This window comes from Pelmatolapia mariae, linkage group LG9 (assembly GCF_036321145.2).
Source record: "Pelmatolapia mariae isolate MD_Pm_ZW linkage group LG9, Pm_UMD_F_2, whole genome shotgun sequence".
Lineage (NCBI taxonomy): Eukaryota > Metazoa > Chordata > Actinopteri > Cichliformes > Cichlidae > Pelmatolapia > Pelmatolapia mariae.
This window is the reverse complement of record NC_086235.1, coordinates 21,872,990-21,888,374: the sequence shown is the minus strand read 5'-3', so window position 1 is coordinate 21,888,374 and position 15,385 is coordinate 21,872,990. Positions and strand designations below refer to the sequence as shown.

Genomic DNA, 15,385 nt, shown 5'->3' with positions numbered 1-15,385 from the left:
GTGCGTGGTTGGAGTGATGTATGGGCTCGAGGTGGGGGTGGGATCGCATCAGAGATCGGCTGTGAATACTTGTGTACATGTTATATGTTTGTCGCTTTGAATACATTTGCAAGAATTTCAAGCAAACTTTCACTTTACCATTACAGGGTATTGTGTGTGGAATTCTGAGATAAAAAATGATTAAATAATCCATTTTGGAATAAGTTTGTAACATGAGGAAATGTGAATTCTGTATGAAGATGTTAAGATTTTCACTGGGAGTGAGAAGGATGGACAAGAAACAGAGCACATCAGAGGGGCTGCTCAGGTTGAGCATTTGTAGGTGCAGATGAGGGATTGTTCATATATTAGACAAATGATATTAATGATGGAGCTGCCAGGCAGGAGTAAAAGAGGAAAACCACAGAGGTCATTCATGCATGTCATAAGGGAGGATATACAGAGGGGTTGGTGTGACAGAGGAGGATGATAGGGTGAGGTGGAGGCAGATGATCCTCTGTGGCGACCCTAAAGGGAGCAAAAGAATGATTTCATTGTCGTAGCAAATACAAAGAAGCTACTGGCAGCTTAATAAATACATTTAATTCTCCGGCTACAGATAGAGCTTTTCAATGTTTGGAAGAAAGAAAGAAAAGGACAATAACGTGATAGCTCCCAGGTTTGGAAAAATCTGCATTACAAAGTGCAGGTGCAGATTTTAAAGACAGTGGAGACTTCAGAGACCAAAGTGTGCAATAGAAAGTGATTGTGTTGTATTTTCGAACCAGTGAGTGTTGCTCCTCTGCTGTGCAGCCCAGGGTTGACCTCAAACACGAGAAAATGAAACTGACAATATTTTGTATAACAATTTAATACAGAAGATGCATTTCTCCCAAAGCAGAAAAAAATAATTAATTCCCCTCGACTTGCAAAGCTACTAAGTGGGGACATCTGATATGTTGCCCACAATGGGAATGAACGTGAAGTGAACAAACAGGAAACAGTACGGACAGAAGCCTCGAAACACTCAGGTCGTCAATCGTCATCATGCTGCCGCCATACAAAAGATGCCATTTCAAGCCCACATTCAGATTTGCACCTTGGAGCTTCTCCGTTACATCCTCCAGATTGTAAAACCAACACAGGTAAATTTGGTAAAAATGCATCAGCGTTGGACGATTTGTCATCACAATACAAAGAATTACCATTAAAGTACATCACATGTGATTCTCCGAACAGACCCCGTTCACCCAAAAGTCCAGAAAACATTTAAAATTCATTCAGTTTTTCTAGATATCTCATGCCCCTCCCCCTTAATGTTCAGAAACTACACACAGACTGATTAAACAAACACGTAAAATGGATTATTTGGGAGTACAGTGTTATTTCTGGATTAACTGAAATGCAATGACAGAAAAAAAGACAAAAGAACAAAAACAAAATTTCCAAAGAAATAGTATTTGAAAAATTACAACAGAAGAAAACATATATATGTAAAACAGCTGAACTCTACCACCCTGTGGCAGAGGTAAAGATTATCAGAAACAGAACTGTTAAAAAAACCCAAAAAAAACCAACTTTTTTTTGGTTAGTTTTCTTTTCGAAAAGAAAAAAGTGACAGCTCAGTTTTGGTGACTTCTAAGAAACCACATAAAAAGCAGCCTTCACATCCAAAAATGTTTTGAGCCTTTGCTCGTAGCCCTGTGAGTGTTTTTCTAGGGTTGTTACACGTTTTCATTTGAAGACATATTTAAATGAGAATTACAATTCATTACAACAATTTTGATCATCCTCCAGCTGGATTTACATCTACATAAGACACATTTGCATTTTCTTTCCAACCCATTGAACAAAACCGATTGTCCAATTTTCCAACTTTTAACAGAAGAAAAATTCATGTTTACACTATTTGCAATCTGGTGTATAGGAGATAATAATGATGAGCAGCAGAAAGAACCCAGCAGCTACACCGATTACGACCACTCGCTCCGTCTCTCGTCTACTGCCAGCGTTCATTTATTTCATCCACTTGTTCCCCTATTCTGTTCGCCCTCGCTCAATCCCATTCTCAGGTCTAATAGTCACTTGAACTGTCTAACGTCCCGGTATAATCACCACAATATATTAAACATGGGATAATGGGGTAATTATCTAAGACAATTGGTGCATTTGTTATCAAATAGCACTCAAGTGCAGTCATAATGAAGCACTGAGTAAACACAGTTTGGAGTTGAAAGTATTTATTATGCACATGTGCTATACATAGCAAAGTTCCTCTGAAATATAATTAGATTGTCTACACTGTGAATTTGTATGGAAGGCTGTTACTTGCTTACTGTGTTTCAGAACAGCGTCTACAGACAGACACAAATATGAAGCCGTGCCCCACATATTATGCTTCACAGCATCTGGAACAAAAACTAAAGCATCTGCTTGATTTTGAGACTGATCAGCTATTTTAGTTCTGTGAAAGAAGGTGGCCTCAGAGAAACGCTTTATAAAACAGAGCACACTTTAAAAGTCTCTCTCATTTATCTGTGGCTCCACTGATACCCTTGAAACTTAGAGGTCAAGGGGATTATTTTCATCCTAGCTGGAAGGCAGTCCTGACTGAGGCACACAGGCTCACTGAAGTCATCTGTTATTGCCAAACTCATCAGATGACCACTTTTTTTTTTAAACAACACAAAGTAAAAAAACAAAAACAAAACAACAAACATACGCACACACACACTCATATACACGCACAAACATCCAAATAAACATTTGCTCTCCTGTGAGAGTTAGGCTGGCAACAATCACTGAGGTTGAACGTAGGAAGGCAGTGCATGGAAAAGGCAAACTGGCATCAGGGATTGATTAAGTGGACCCGCTGTGACTTACAGCGCCGTCCTGTTGGCTGACTTGTGTAGGGGGAGATGCTGTGTAGGGGGGCGGGGCTTCATTTACGCTAGTGGAGTCTCCTCCCTCAGAAATAAGAAGAGTGTTATGGGAGGGCTGCGGGGCGTCGGGCACGTCGCCTTGGGCACACTCGCTGTAGGGAGGGGGCTTCAGATCGTCCTCTGAAAGGAACAGAGAAGACAGCTTAAAGAAACAGGAAATCATACACACTTGTCCCGGCTGACCTGCGGTGCTGTTTATCCATTAAACTGTTTCCAGGATGTTTTCGGACTGAGCTGCTCAGTTTAGGGATATCCTCCGGATAAATGTTTCCCTTACCTTAAATATAATAGAACTATGCACCAAAATAAACTACAAACAAACTGTTCAACCATAACATCAGACAGAAGAAAACATAAATCACCTCTAAACATGGGGCTCACGCTCATCACAGAATGAGCTGTAATGTTAGGAAGCTGCAAGGTGTGGGTTTTTTTTTTTTTTTTTTTGTGGGCAGGACTTTGACTTTAGTCGGCTGTTTAAAAAAATCATAAAAAAGATCATAATCTTAATCCTTCCTGCCACTCCCTTTATGGGAGAGGGAAAAAAAAAAGGTTTCGGTACTTCTCATAGCTTCTCGGTTGAGCTTTTTGAGATGATGAATTTTTACTCATGCTTCATACGGTCACAAAACTTTCATATATTCAATAACAGCGAATGTTAAATTGTGCCGCAGCAGATGCAGGAAACAGGAGTTACACAGTGCTGTGTGGCTGTAACGCCGAATTCAGTGCTTATTATACCTTCATGCAGTGGCACTATTAAAACTGTTGTATTACAGCAACCCAAACGTCCCCTCCCCAGTGTCTCCGATAGGAAAAAAAGATCTGATATGAGGGCGAAATGGAACCAGTCACATTGTGTAATTACACTGCTGCTGAAATGTCACCATTTCCAGCCTTTGTAACCACATCCTGCTTGTCAGACTCAACTACCACTTCAGATCAAATGAGATGCCATTTGCGAAAGAGGACGCTCTGAAACTTGATACAAAGATTTAAAAGCTGGAGTGGCTAGCTTGTGCCCTCCTACGAAAACATATATTTGCAGCTAATTATGCAAAACAGGAAAAACTGAAAGCACTGACATGACTGTTTAGAGTACATTTAAACCCAACTAGAAAAGGGAGAAAATCCCTTTTCTAGTTGAGAGAAGAGTGATTAAGAGTAGCAATATTATTTAAAATTGAAAAACAAAAGTGGGGTAATGGAATTAAAAATCTAACGAATTGGGAAAGGGTCATCAGCTCTCAAAGTGCCAGTCACATGTCCAGTATTTGAGCCTCTGTTAGGAAAAGGGAACTAGGGTCTTTCTTCTCACCTCTTTAGTGTTGCTTTTTCTGGCGCAGTTAAAAACAGTCATCAAAACGAGTTAACTCACACACAGAAGCAATGCACTTGGATACAACTGAAACAGATGGTTTCATTTTGATGGAGTTACTCTGATAAACAAACCTCCGACTGCAAACCAGCACGTGAACTCATTTGAATTAGGACAGCTCTTTTTAGAGATATAAGTACTATGGAGCACTAAAGGGAACTGGATGAAACTACAGCCGTTATGTGCACAGGCTCTGAAGCAATGCCAAAGCTGATGTGTGTCCCGAGACTTTCTAAAGCTGGCAAATGCTGCTCAGAGCGAAAAACATCATCAGGCAGTTGTCTTCTCTTTTTCAGTTACTTATATCTGAAAAAAGCCACTTCCACTATAAAACTGTCAGCAACAAGCGCTCTGCATCGTAGTAAATGAAACTACGTAATCACAGCGACCACACAGAGTATTCAGTCAGGAAACGTGGTGGACTTTCCCACCGTTTCTGTGAATGAAATCGATGTAAATGCAGTTACTGAGGGGGGTCAGGGAATGTAATTAACGCACAATTCATCTCAAGTACATATGACACAACCACCCTTATGTTGTAGTGAAACCATCAAGCTGTGTAATCTGACACTAAACTCCTCAAAGCAGCACCGCAGGTGGAATAGGGGACTCAAGTTAAGCCCTCGTGCCAATCAAATATCTTGTTTTTCTTTACTGGGTGCTGTGAACCAACTTGTTAGCGGATAACGGTTGAGCGCTCTACCCCACAGGATGTTGAAGTACGAGAAGGGGGAAACATTTTGAATGGGGCTCGCTTGCAGGCTAACAACAGGACAAGGAGGCAAAAGATGTGTGTGACTTATTCAGCTTCGTTACCTCCAGATACTGCCTCGTATGGTGGTGGCATGTCGAGCTGGGAGAAGGATGCTGCTGGTGGCAGGGCTGTGGAGGGCTCCTCTAGTGAAAGGTCATCCTGGACACCATACCAACTAGGCCAGACTGATGTTTGCTACAGGAGGAAGGAAACAGAGTTAATTACACACATGCACACACAAAAAGCAGAAGCACAATAAAATACAAAAGTGCACACACATACACACTTAGCCGTTAGAGACAGAAATCTATTAGCTAAAGCCAACATCATAACACCGCTAACACTATTAGGAAACGAGCCGCATTAACTTTACTGTACACATCTCCGGAGATGACGCTGCTGCTGGTTATCATAATATTACACTCATGCATCAGCTCTTTTAAACTTTTTTTTTCTTTTTGCCACAGTCCACAGCTCACAAGTCAAAAACCACCAATGAACAAAGGGCAGAACACAAACAGCCGGGCAGCATTTTCAAAGAATCAAATCATTAATGTTTGACTTCAAACACAGATCACCACCATGGAACGTTTTCCCCCCAAACCCGATAAACCGTTTTTTAAGCCTGTATTTACACAAAAGAAGAAGCGAGGACATCTGCCAGTTCATTGTATAAACATAACAGCAGTTGTTGCTTACATTACACTAGGCTGGAACGCTTTTAATACACATACAATCATTTCCTTGAAAGAAAGGAGAAATGAGAGAAGACGGGAAAATAGTTGAGATGTTAAAAAAATGTCTCTATTTTAAAATGCTTTTTGCAGATTTGTGATACAGCCCACATATGACAAAGAAGTCTGTTTTACTAAGTGACAGATCAGCACCTTTGAATGATGCTTTCAAGCTCTCTTGAACCTGTTGCCCATGTTGGTGATCCAGGTGTACACGCTGTCGGAGCAGCATGCACGCTATAAGTCGGTGATGACAGACTAATGAGCTTATTAGTTTAATCATCCTGTTGTTGTGGGCGTGATAGGAAATGATGATGAAAGTGAAGCACCGACAGAATAGTTCAAGATAATTACCACACTAATAAGCTACATTAAACTAAACTTGCACAATTATTGTGATCTGTATTTTCCAAATCTAATTAAATGCTTTCATCCAGTACCAGTCCATGGCCCAGATATTGGGTACCACTTACATAATAGCAACTGTTTATGTAGGCCTAAAAAAAAAAAAAAAAGAGGACTGAAGCCAGTTCATAGCTTATCAAATCATTTGGATTTCTCTCCATGGCCTTTATCTATCAAAAGGCTGGGTTTTTTGTCCTTTTTTGCCATATTAGTCTCTGAGTGAGTACAGCTGTCCAAGAGGTTTAGCAAGTAGTGCTGCATCATGAAGCTGAGTCGTCTTGGCATTTCTTCAGAAAACTTTCAGGGTACCGGGTTATAGATGACCACAGGGGTCTCCCTGCTGCACATTCCATTAAAATCTAAACAGGGAACATTATATATCCGAGACAGCAGAGGGAACAAAGAAGAGAGAAAGGAAGAAAGAGAGGAACAGGGGGAAAAAGGAAGGGGAGAAAAAGGGAAAATGTGGGAGAGGGAACGGGGGAATGCAGAAACTGTGAAACAAATGGAAGATTAGAGAGGAGTGAATAAGCAAAATGAGAATGCTGAGTTCAAGGAGGTATAGCCAGCCGGCAATCTTGTGTTGGACTGCATGTTCCTTCAGTTCAGATAGCACACATAATACCATAATTGGTCTTGGGAAACCCAAGGTCAAAAGCCCCGGCATTGCTCAGTCTCCCCTGCATCATTTACTAAATTATTTATTTTATAAATGGGTCACTTCCTGTTGCACAAATCCTTCAAACAATACTAAAAATATCCCTCTGTGTGCTTGCTACATGGACGGACAACACCGAAAAATAATTCAAAATCTGGTGAAGATGAATTTCTGTATGTACATTTCCATTTAAATTAATAATCCATTACAAAGCCTGTTTCTAACTTTCCCGTTCATGCAGCATTTACAACACCTAACAAGGAGTGAATGTAGCGGTCTGGAGTTAGAAACCGTTGTTAATAATTCTCTGAACATTTTAGGGAAGCTCTGAATCATGGAGATTGCTTCCAGGTGTTTTAAAGAGGCAGTAAAGCTGAACGGCCCTGGGGAAGGTACAAACACGATGCCTAAGCCTGTGGCGTAGCCCACAGAAAACAGTCACTACATGCCGAAGTTGAGAAAAGGCATTATTATTCTAGACGTATCCCTGAGAACATCAACAGAAACACAGGCAAATCCAACAAGCATTTCAAGGGGATCATAAAACAGAAGGCTGCCTTTAATAGCTAATTTTAAAATGAGCATGAAAAGCACGTGTTTCGGCAAGACATGAGAGGTTTCAAAGCAAACGATGAAAGCCATTCTGCTGGCTGGATAAACAGCCTGAATAAACCATGTAAACTAATCACAATCTCAAGCAAATTAAACATTTGAGACTACCTCCTCCCAATATATCTCATGAATAGTTTGTAAATGGTAGGATCTTAAAAAAGTTTTTCAAGACAATTACTCCCTGTGTTTGCGTTTCGCTTTAATGGGTTTTGCACAACAGTTCACACAGAGACGGTGGGGGGAAAAAGCTCCAGACCAACGAAAACCCCCACATACATTCAAACCAGAATGTGTTCCTATTAATGGACGACCACAAACTTGCTCAGTATGACACTAAAAGTGAAATGCTGCCTATCGAAGTAAAAGTGACTCGACTGGAAACCGCATGCCTTCTCGAGAAAGCAAATAACTCCCCTGCAAAAAAAAAAAGAAAAAAAAAAAGAAAGTAACACAACCGCGACCTTATTTGACTGTCTCTTTCTCACTCAGCTCCAGTCTCTCAGCCAGCGTTAGGAGGTCCTCTTCACTGTGAACACCCTTGAACTTTTGTGTATAAAGTCACTTCCTCTAAGGTGTGAAACCACTTCAGCAGTTCACAGCCGGATTTTTGCGCTGTGAGGTGCAAGTTCATGTGTGTTGGGGGTTCTGCACTTACACTCTGTCTCTCACACATCTGATGGAGGTAGGCCCTTCCTCCAACAATGACTATCTGAGCATTGCGTGGGTTGCTCAGGTATGCTGCCAGTTGCCTCTGTCTCGACCGGTACCAGCACACATAGAAAAATATCTTTATGACGATGAATATAATGACAACTCTGTAAAGGACACAAAAGAATGAGAGGGAGGGTTGATTAGATTCAAGGATCAGTTTTAAGCTCCGTATTTAATTAACGAAAAATACATACAATATACTCACATGTACCAGTATAGCTCCATTATTGTGAGATGTTAATTATTAAGCAGAGAGTCTCATAGCTGAGGAAGAAGATTGCAGATTCCTGCCCAAAGAAAAGGGAAAAACTTCCACTTAAAGCAATTTTTAACTCATTTTTCACCAAGGCTATTCAACCAAAAAGAAAAAAAAAAAAAAATCCATCGCACTGTCTTAACTAATCATTGACAATTTCACATGGAATGTGTAACCCTCAAGCCGCTATCCACACAGAGCTCGGGTTAAGCACTTTTATGCAACTTTAAAAAAGATGGTGAGTTCAACACGGCGGTTTCTCAGTTAGTATAGCTTCCTGGTCTAGCAAAAGCAGACACAAGAACGAAACTTACTCTGTAGCGACAAGTCGGTCTTCTTGATTAGCTGACGAGGTGTGCCATTCCCCCAAGCGTCTTCGGGGATGTGATAAGAGTGGAGCTCCGTGAGTCAGATGAGGCTACGGCTAGTTTAGAGCTAGCAGGCCACAACAACAACAACAACAGGAACAGCAGCAGCCGTACACTATTTACCCACACCGCAAGCAAAACAACGACGGAAAATGGGCTGCTTGATAAGCATACCTTCCTGCTCTTACATTCAAGTTCATAAGCTAGTTACTACAACAGCTACACGCTGGCTTAACCCTGGAGAAACAACTAAACTAGTCCTACAGAGTTTTAGCTAGCTCTGACTGACTGAGCACGCCCCTGTGTTCAGCGATGCCTTCGCTTTCACAGTGGGCGGTGTTCAAATGTTCACAGGGTTCCTGTCTTCATGCTTCCCGTAAACTGCCCCCTCTTGGGAACAAATTATTGGACGCAGTTATTATAATTAATCGCGTAAATTCCCCCGTTCAAGTGTTGTCTGTTTAAAACAGCACTTATTTAGAGTCAAGTAGCATCAAGCTAATTCGTGTTCGGTATGCGAACCAGAAGCGTTATCTTGGGTACGTTCATGGTTTATAATTTTTTAATTATTAAAAACCCAACAACTTTTAACCCCTTCATAAAAAAGAAACACCTAAATCTGTCTGTTTTTAGCTGATTTACAGACGTGTAATATAAAGCTACGAGACTCATATCTCAGCAGCAGCAGCACTGACGCAGAAACAGTACTAAAAACCGACATTTCCAAGATAACTGCTACAACGATTTACTGGGGGTCCATCACACATTCCACTATTTCCGAGGGTCATGGAACGTAGCACGAGTCCCAGGGACGATTGGGTACACATGGGATACAGTATTACACAAGAATGAGATCAGTGCAAATATTTGGAAGCATAAACCCCTTAAACGCGATATTTATAGAGGTTTTTATTGGTGCTGACCCCCAGCAACAGTATCTCGGACGTAAGAAGATCGAAGCTGTTAATCAAACTTTGTTCCCTTGGTAGAAAAATGCATATTACTCTGGATAAACTGGATTTACGAAACGCCTCTTGCTGTAACTCGGTGATATATCAATATTTTCTGTTTTTGCTCAATAGATAGGCTCAGCTCCAAATTAAAGGGTGATAAAAAGCTTTATGGATAAATGACCACCTCTGAAAGCCTAAGCGAACATTTAGTGGTCTGGTTTGTCTCTAATTATTCCCTGCTTTTGCTTTTATTTTTATTTTTTTATCCTGTTGAATCCAGGCCTGTGACATTAGCACTGTTTTGAAGTTAAAAATAATAGAGGGAAAACAGACAAAATTCAAAGCAATCTTGCTAGCCATTGCTTAAAATGAGACATTAAGTTGAGACAAGTTTTAATATTGGTTTATTGGTTACGGTTTCCACATTCTATATGGAAAATACCTGCAAAAATATAAAAAAGGGCATGCCATGCAGTACATAGCTCAATGCGTTACCTCCATCTAGTGGTAACTGTTTCATACTTCATTTCTAAAAATGTAATTCTGTACACAACAAATAAACTAAACGTGACAGGAAAGCATCCATAATATTTTCTAGACCTGTATTTTATGTATATAAAAGATGTGTTAAATTGTCATTGGACCTTACACCCCAAAAACAACTTACAGATGAAGGAAGAATTGTAGCTCCAATGAAAATTATCTCTACAATAAACAAGAGCACTCGAGAGAGAGTGCAACTCCCCTAGAAGGACAAAGGCTACGCTAAAACATGGTTGTTTTATGATGTTTTATTACAACAAGCTCACATCAGCCTGGTTTTATTAAACTTGCTAACTTTAGCCGGCTTTTAATACACACTGACCTCAACCTGGTTTTATTACAGCACCCTGATGTGTGACCTTTGACCTTGAAGCATTACATACTAAAATGGTGTATTTTTATTATCTTTATCCATATGATTGGAGCAAAACTGGCTGAAATCTTTGGCTGTACAAGCTATAGAAACCTGAGATTTTAAGATATAGTTATGCAGTGTGTGAGTTTGTAAAAATTTATGGGGTCATTGTAACGCTGTAGGGCATTGTACTGAAAAAGTTAATAAGTGTGTTGTAGAGCTCTGTCCATGCGCTTTCATATGAAGTATTACTCAGTATAGTTCCTTGAATTCCCCCCCCGCCCCCGCCCAAAGATTAACTTTGACCTTGGAGGGCTTACAATGAAGGTCCCCCAATGAAGGTCTAATCTATTGTTGAGAAGTTTGAAGCCAAAGTATAGTGGGTAATATAAAGTTTTTACTGAATTTCACATTTGATGTGAACTAAAATGAAAACAGCTTAAGCTGCTATTGGTATCTACCATCGAACAAGATTTGAAAATGATATCTTGAAAACTGACTGCTAACGACAAACAGAACTTATTACATACTTCCTTCCCTGGGAGGGTCCAAAACACACACACACACACACACACACACACCGCTTCAGTTGTATGTTTGTTCCCAAGTGTTTTATTGTATTCAAATTTAAGATATTATTTCAAAATCAAGATCACAATCTAGTAAAAAAACAAACATTTATAAATTAGTAGCATGGGGCCATGTGATCCTTTGATCTCTGCTTTGTAAGGCTCTACACCAAATGCTACACCAAAGCTGTAATTGTTTAACAGCCTCTGACAGTATGTGAAAGTGAATTCTCCAGCTTTTCTGTCCAGCAACACATCTAACACATGCTCCTCATGCTTCCATAACGCTGAATCACACATCTACGGTCCTTATCTGTTATCTTCCACAATTATAGTCCGTCTTGGGTAGACGTCCATGTCCACAAATATATAACGAAACTCATATTTTCCAGTTTCAGGATTCTGTAAAATCAACAACAAGAAAACTGGTTGATTAAACACATATAAAAACATCAGCGATGTGACGGCCATCACATATGAAACTAGGTAAAGCTTTAGGAATACACACAGTGCCACTTACTGGGGATTTACGCTTCATTGTGAAATCTACCCATTGAAGCCGTTTTGTAACTGCAAAATCTTCTGAAACTCTATGACGTAACCTGACATGCACCTGAATCTAACTACACGTCACAGCCCGCAACCACTGTGATTGGTCTGTCCAGTACAGCCGATTTCTTCTGTGCATTTTTGGGAATACTTTTTTGCCACGGTTTTTCAATTTAACTGTGAGAGAACAACAATCACTGCCTCAATATGGGGAATAATAATTACAACATCAACATAAGCTTACCCGTAATACACCCGCACAAGCATAAATGCTGGCAACAACGAGCCTACGATAGGTAGGTTACATTGTAGGCGCCACAAAAGCATCTTTTCCACTAGCACCTACTCAGCTTATCTCAATTTGAAAATTACTCAATTTTCTATTAGATGGTAGTACTTGTTACTAGGTACTTTTTGAGTACCTATTAGTCTGGATTTCCAAGCGAGCTGAGTCAAGCTGAAAATATGACATCAATAGACCGCAAGCCACTGATTGAGCAGAGGGTGACATCACTGGGTGAGTCATGAGAGCAACTCCTTCATAAGAACACAAACCAACAGCGTGGTCCAATGATGAGACGCAGAGTCTTAGAATCAGTTTGGTAGCAGGTAAACAACTGGCTTGATGCCCTCCTGTGACGGAGGTGTGTGGAGGGGTGGTGCAGCAGGCTCGGAGGCAATGGCAGGGTGGCTGGCTAATTATGCTCTCCCTATTTAGTGACGCCAGGACCTGGAGTGAGGAGTGCAGTGCTGGTTCACACCTCCATTTTTGCATTGTGTTTGTGTCACATACAAATAACGCCAGGGGACTTCCAGGTTGCCTTGCTACAACGACCCCACCTACATCGAGGTGGTACTCAAATATGATTGAAAATGACCGAAACTGAATAGAGCAGAGTCGAGTTGAGTAGGTGCTAGTGAAAAGACACAAAACATTCACGGCAGAAGTGTCAATCAGTGCTTGTGCATGTATGTATTTCATAAGCTGGGTTTTGAATGGCAGAATACCAACCTCTTTAGACTCTGTATGCACTGTCCCCTTCACTCCCGGCTCTGAGCCCTCAATGTAAAACTTAAGTCTCATATGCTTCATTCCATCCTTCAGGTACTCGATATGACTGAGGAGAAGAGACAAAGACTGCCATTGTACATGTTAAGGCTACCTTAACTAAAAGCGGGCTTTGTTGCTGAACTTGTTTGACAAATTAACAAAACACCAACCTGACTTGCTGCCTCCTTCCTCGACGGGTGGTCTCCCCGTAACATTTGATTGGCTCACCAAATGCACCAATTACCTACATTTTCAATAAACAAGAAACTTTTTATATGACCTCATAAGATCATCAAGAGGACCTTAAATACTGAACTGTAACATTGTTAGCCTGGCCTCATGTTTGACAGTTACTAATATCGTTCATACCTCTGGGTGTGACTTGACTTTATCGAAGGCTCTCCCATACACTTTATTTGGACTGGCGGATGAAAACAGCTCTTGGAACACCACATACAGCAGCCCACCTGACAACACACACAGACATCATTTCAAACAGGATGATGAATTGCCTGGGTTACGACTGCAGCTTTTTAATTCCGCTGTATTCACCTGTCACTCCAAGCCCGATGAGTACCACGATCAGGTAGGTGAAGTCCCTGCCAGCTTCTTTCACTGGAAGGCATTCAGTGTGCAGGGTTATTATGCAACAGCTGTGCATAGTTTTCATTTAAATTAGCAAAGTTAGAGTCTCACAAATAAAGGCAAGTGTTTGTTCAGTTATTCAGTAAATAAACTCCTGGGCCATTTTAAGATATTTCCTCTGCTGCTGGTGATAACCAGAGCGATTGATTTATAATCATATATATATATATATATGATTATAAATACAATAATCGTGTATATTTTAGTCCCAAAACTGCTGCTGCAGTGGAATAAATCATTGCTTGGTTAAATATAGTACATTTTCTCCACAGTGCCTACGGACAAACCCTAATGGTTTGCTTTGAAAATAGCAGGCTATCATGAAACTACGCTGCTAATATCTGAGTACATATATTACGACTTAAATCCTTTTTATTTCCTCGCCTTGCATACCTTTTTGTGCAGCTGAAGGCTTTGGACTCCCACTCTGGTACTTGGACACTGACCTGTCTCGGTCCTCGGGGCTGCTTTTATTTCTGGCTGTAAAGTCGAGACAAATACCCCGCCGTCTGTGTGTTTGTATTAAGCAGCTTAGCACAGGCGAATTAGCCTCTAGTCCACTGTGAAAGGCCAGTCTTGATAATGTTGACACTCTCCTGTGCGTATGGATAAGCACGCTGACCTGTGGTGCTCTGTGCTGCAGATTTCGGTGCAGGACCTTCAAAAACTGAATATAAGCCATGATTTGATTTGAGCAAGCCACTGCTAGCAGCTTCCCAATATCGCAAAACTACACTAACCAGCCTAATGTGTGGTTTAAGTAAACAAAACGGACTTAGTATACAAGAATTCACAGCTCACAGCACTAAACTAACCCAAAACACTTGGGCAACAGGACTGGTTAAAGTCAGTCGCCGGATTTGTGCTTCACCGGCGCACAATATTGCCGTCACTCACCGTTAAAGCGACAGAGCAGCAATGAAACGTCACTCGCTCTTCATCGTCGTCTACGCGAAAAAGTCTTCAACAAAATAAAATAAAAAGTTCCAAAAAAATCTTTAAGAAAAAGAATTACAGTTACAACCAGAGAATGCATTTCCTGAAGAAAATGCAGTGCGAATGCTGATACGTGAATATTTGTTTGTTTTTTTAAGGTGAAATCCTGAAAGTGCGGAAATATTTGGGAAGCTTGTTAAATTTAACTGACATACACCAAATGTTTCACCTATAAGCCAAAGTGCAGAACTGTTGAAAGCTGAAGTTCACACAGAAGATGAAGTTTCAAAGTTGGAAAGTAACTGAATATCTTCAAAATGGACATTAGAAAAAAAACTGAGTAATGACCAAAGACAATTTAGAGTCAGAAAAAATCTAAATGAATATTAAAATCTCATATTCTTTAAATCACTTTAAGAGTGGAATTATGTTTTTTAAAGATCTAAACACAAGAATCTCAAATTAAAAAAAATATTTGCAAAACATCTGCTGTGTGTCTATGTGTGAGTTTCAGCAAGTGAGTGATACTGTGTAATAGGGACATCAAATGAGCAGGTAAATTAGTTTTTAATAGTTTTTTTTTTTGATCTGCAGATGTCTTGCTGCAGTCTTCACACAATGGGAAGTGTGTTAATTATGAATGTATTTGTCAGTTTTGGATGTAAGTTGAATTTATTTGCCACAGACACTGACAAAATCTACTGCAATTTACTCCTGTACAATAAAAAAGGTCAAAACCTCTACTGGGAAATTTGCCTGGAACAGGTTTTGATTTTATTCACATATTACACAGATGTGTGTGCTGGCTGAACAGGCTCAGGCAAAAGCAATGCCGCGCCTGGCCTATGTTGAAGTATCATTAAAGTTAGAGCTTGTAAAATCTCACCATTAGATGTCAGTAGATTGCAGATTCCAGTCAAGTGAATTCACTTTTCTTATCCCTCCTAATTCAAGTCTATAAACCAAGCTACAGTAGCTCTGCTAACT

The 15,385-nt window shown here is 40.3% G+C and overlaps 2 protein-coding genes across 2 annotated transcripts; both read right to left on the bottom strand.

Annotated features, from left to right (window-relative positions):
- Window positions 1-592: 592 nt before the first annotated feature.
- Window positions 593-9,377, bottom strand: si:dkey-118j18.2 (uncharacterized). The gene is made up of 5 exons (XM_063483767.1): window positions 8,744-9,377; window positions 8,379-8,460; window positions 8,118-8,277; window positions 5,116-5,248; window positions 593-3,041 (listed from the first exon to the last, which is right to left on the bottom strand). The coding sequence occupies exons 2-5, from the start codon at window positions 8,396-8,398 to the stop codon at window positions 2,839-2,841; spliced, it is 516 nt and encodes a 171-aa protein (XP_063339837.1). The 5' UTR covers window positions 8,399-8,460; window positions 8,744-9,377; the 3' UTR covers window positions 593-2,838.
- Window positions 9,378-10,133: 756 nt separating this feature from the next.
- On the bottom strand, window positions 10,134-14,327 carry timm21 (translocase of inner mitochondrial membrane 21). Its single transcript, XM_063483765.1, has 6 exons — window positions 13,856-14,327; window positions 13,370-13,432; window positions 13,187-13,284; window positions 12,988-13,061; window positions 12,779-12,884; window positions 10,134-11,619 (listed from the first exon to the last, which is right to left on the bottom strand). Exons 1-6 carry the CDS (start codon window positions 14,142-14,144, stop codon window positions 11,527-11,529), a joined length of 723 nt encoding a protein of 240 aa, XP_063339835.1. The 5' UTR covers window positions 14,145-14,327; the 3' UTR covers window positions 10,134-11,526.
- Between the last annotated feature and the right edge of the window lie 1,058 nt (window positions 14,328-15,385).

Coding starts and splice junctions, on each gene's coding strand:
- si:dkey-118j18.2 (XM_063483767.1), bottom strand. CDS start 8,398: ATGGAGCTATACTGGTACAT. Junction 8,278..8,378: donor ATGGAGCTATACTGGTACAT/GTGAGTATATTG, acceptor TGTCCTTTACAG/AGTTGTCATTATATTCATCG. Junction 3,042..5,115: donor ATACGAGGCAGTATCTGGAG/GTAACGAAGCTG, acceptor TGTTCCTTTCAG/AGGACGATCTGAAGCCCCCT.
- timm21 (XM_063483765.1), bottom strand. CDS start 14,144: ATGGCTTATATTCAGTTTTTGAAGGTCCTGCACCGAAATCTGCAGCAC. Junction 13,285..13,369: donor CATCGGGCTTGGAGTGACAG/GTGAATACAGCG, acceptor GTGTGTTGTCAG/GTGGGCTGCTGTATGTGGTG. Junction 11,620..12,778: donor TGCATACAGAGTCTAAAGAG/GTTGGTATTCTG, acceptor TTGATTTTACAG/AATCCTGAAACTGGAAAATA.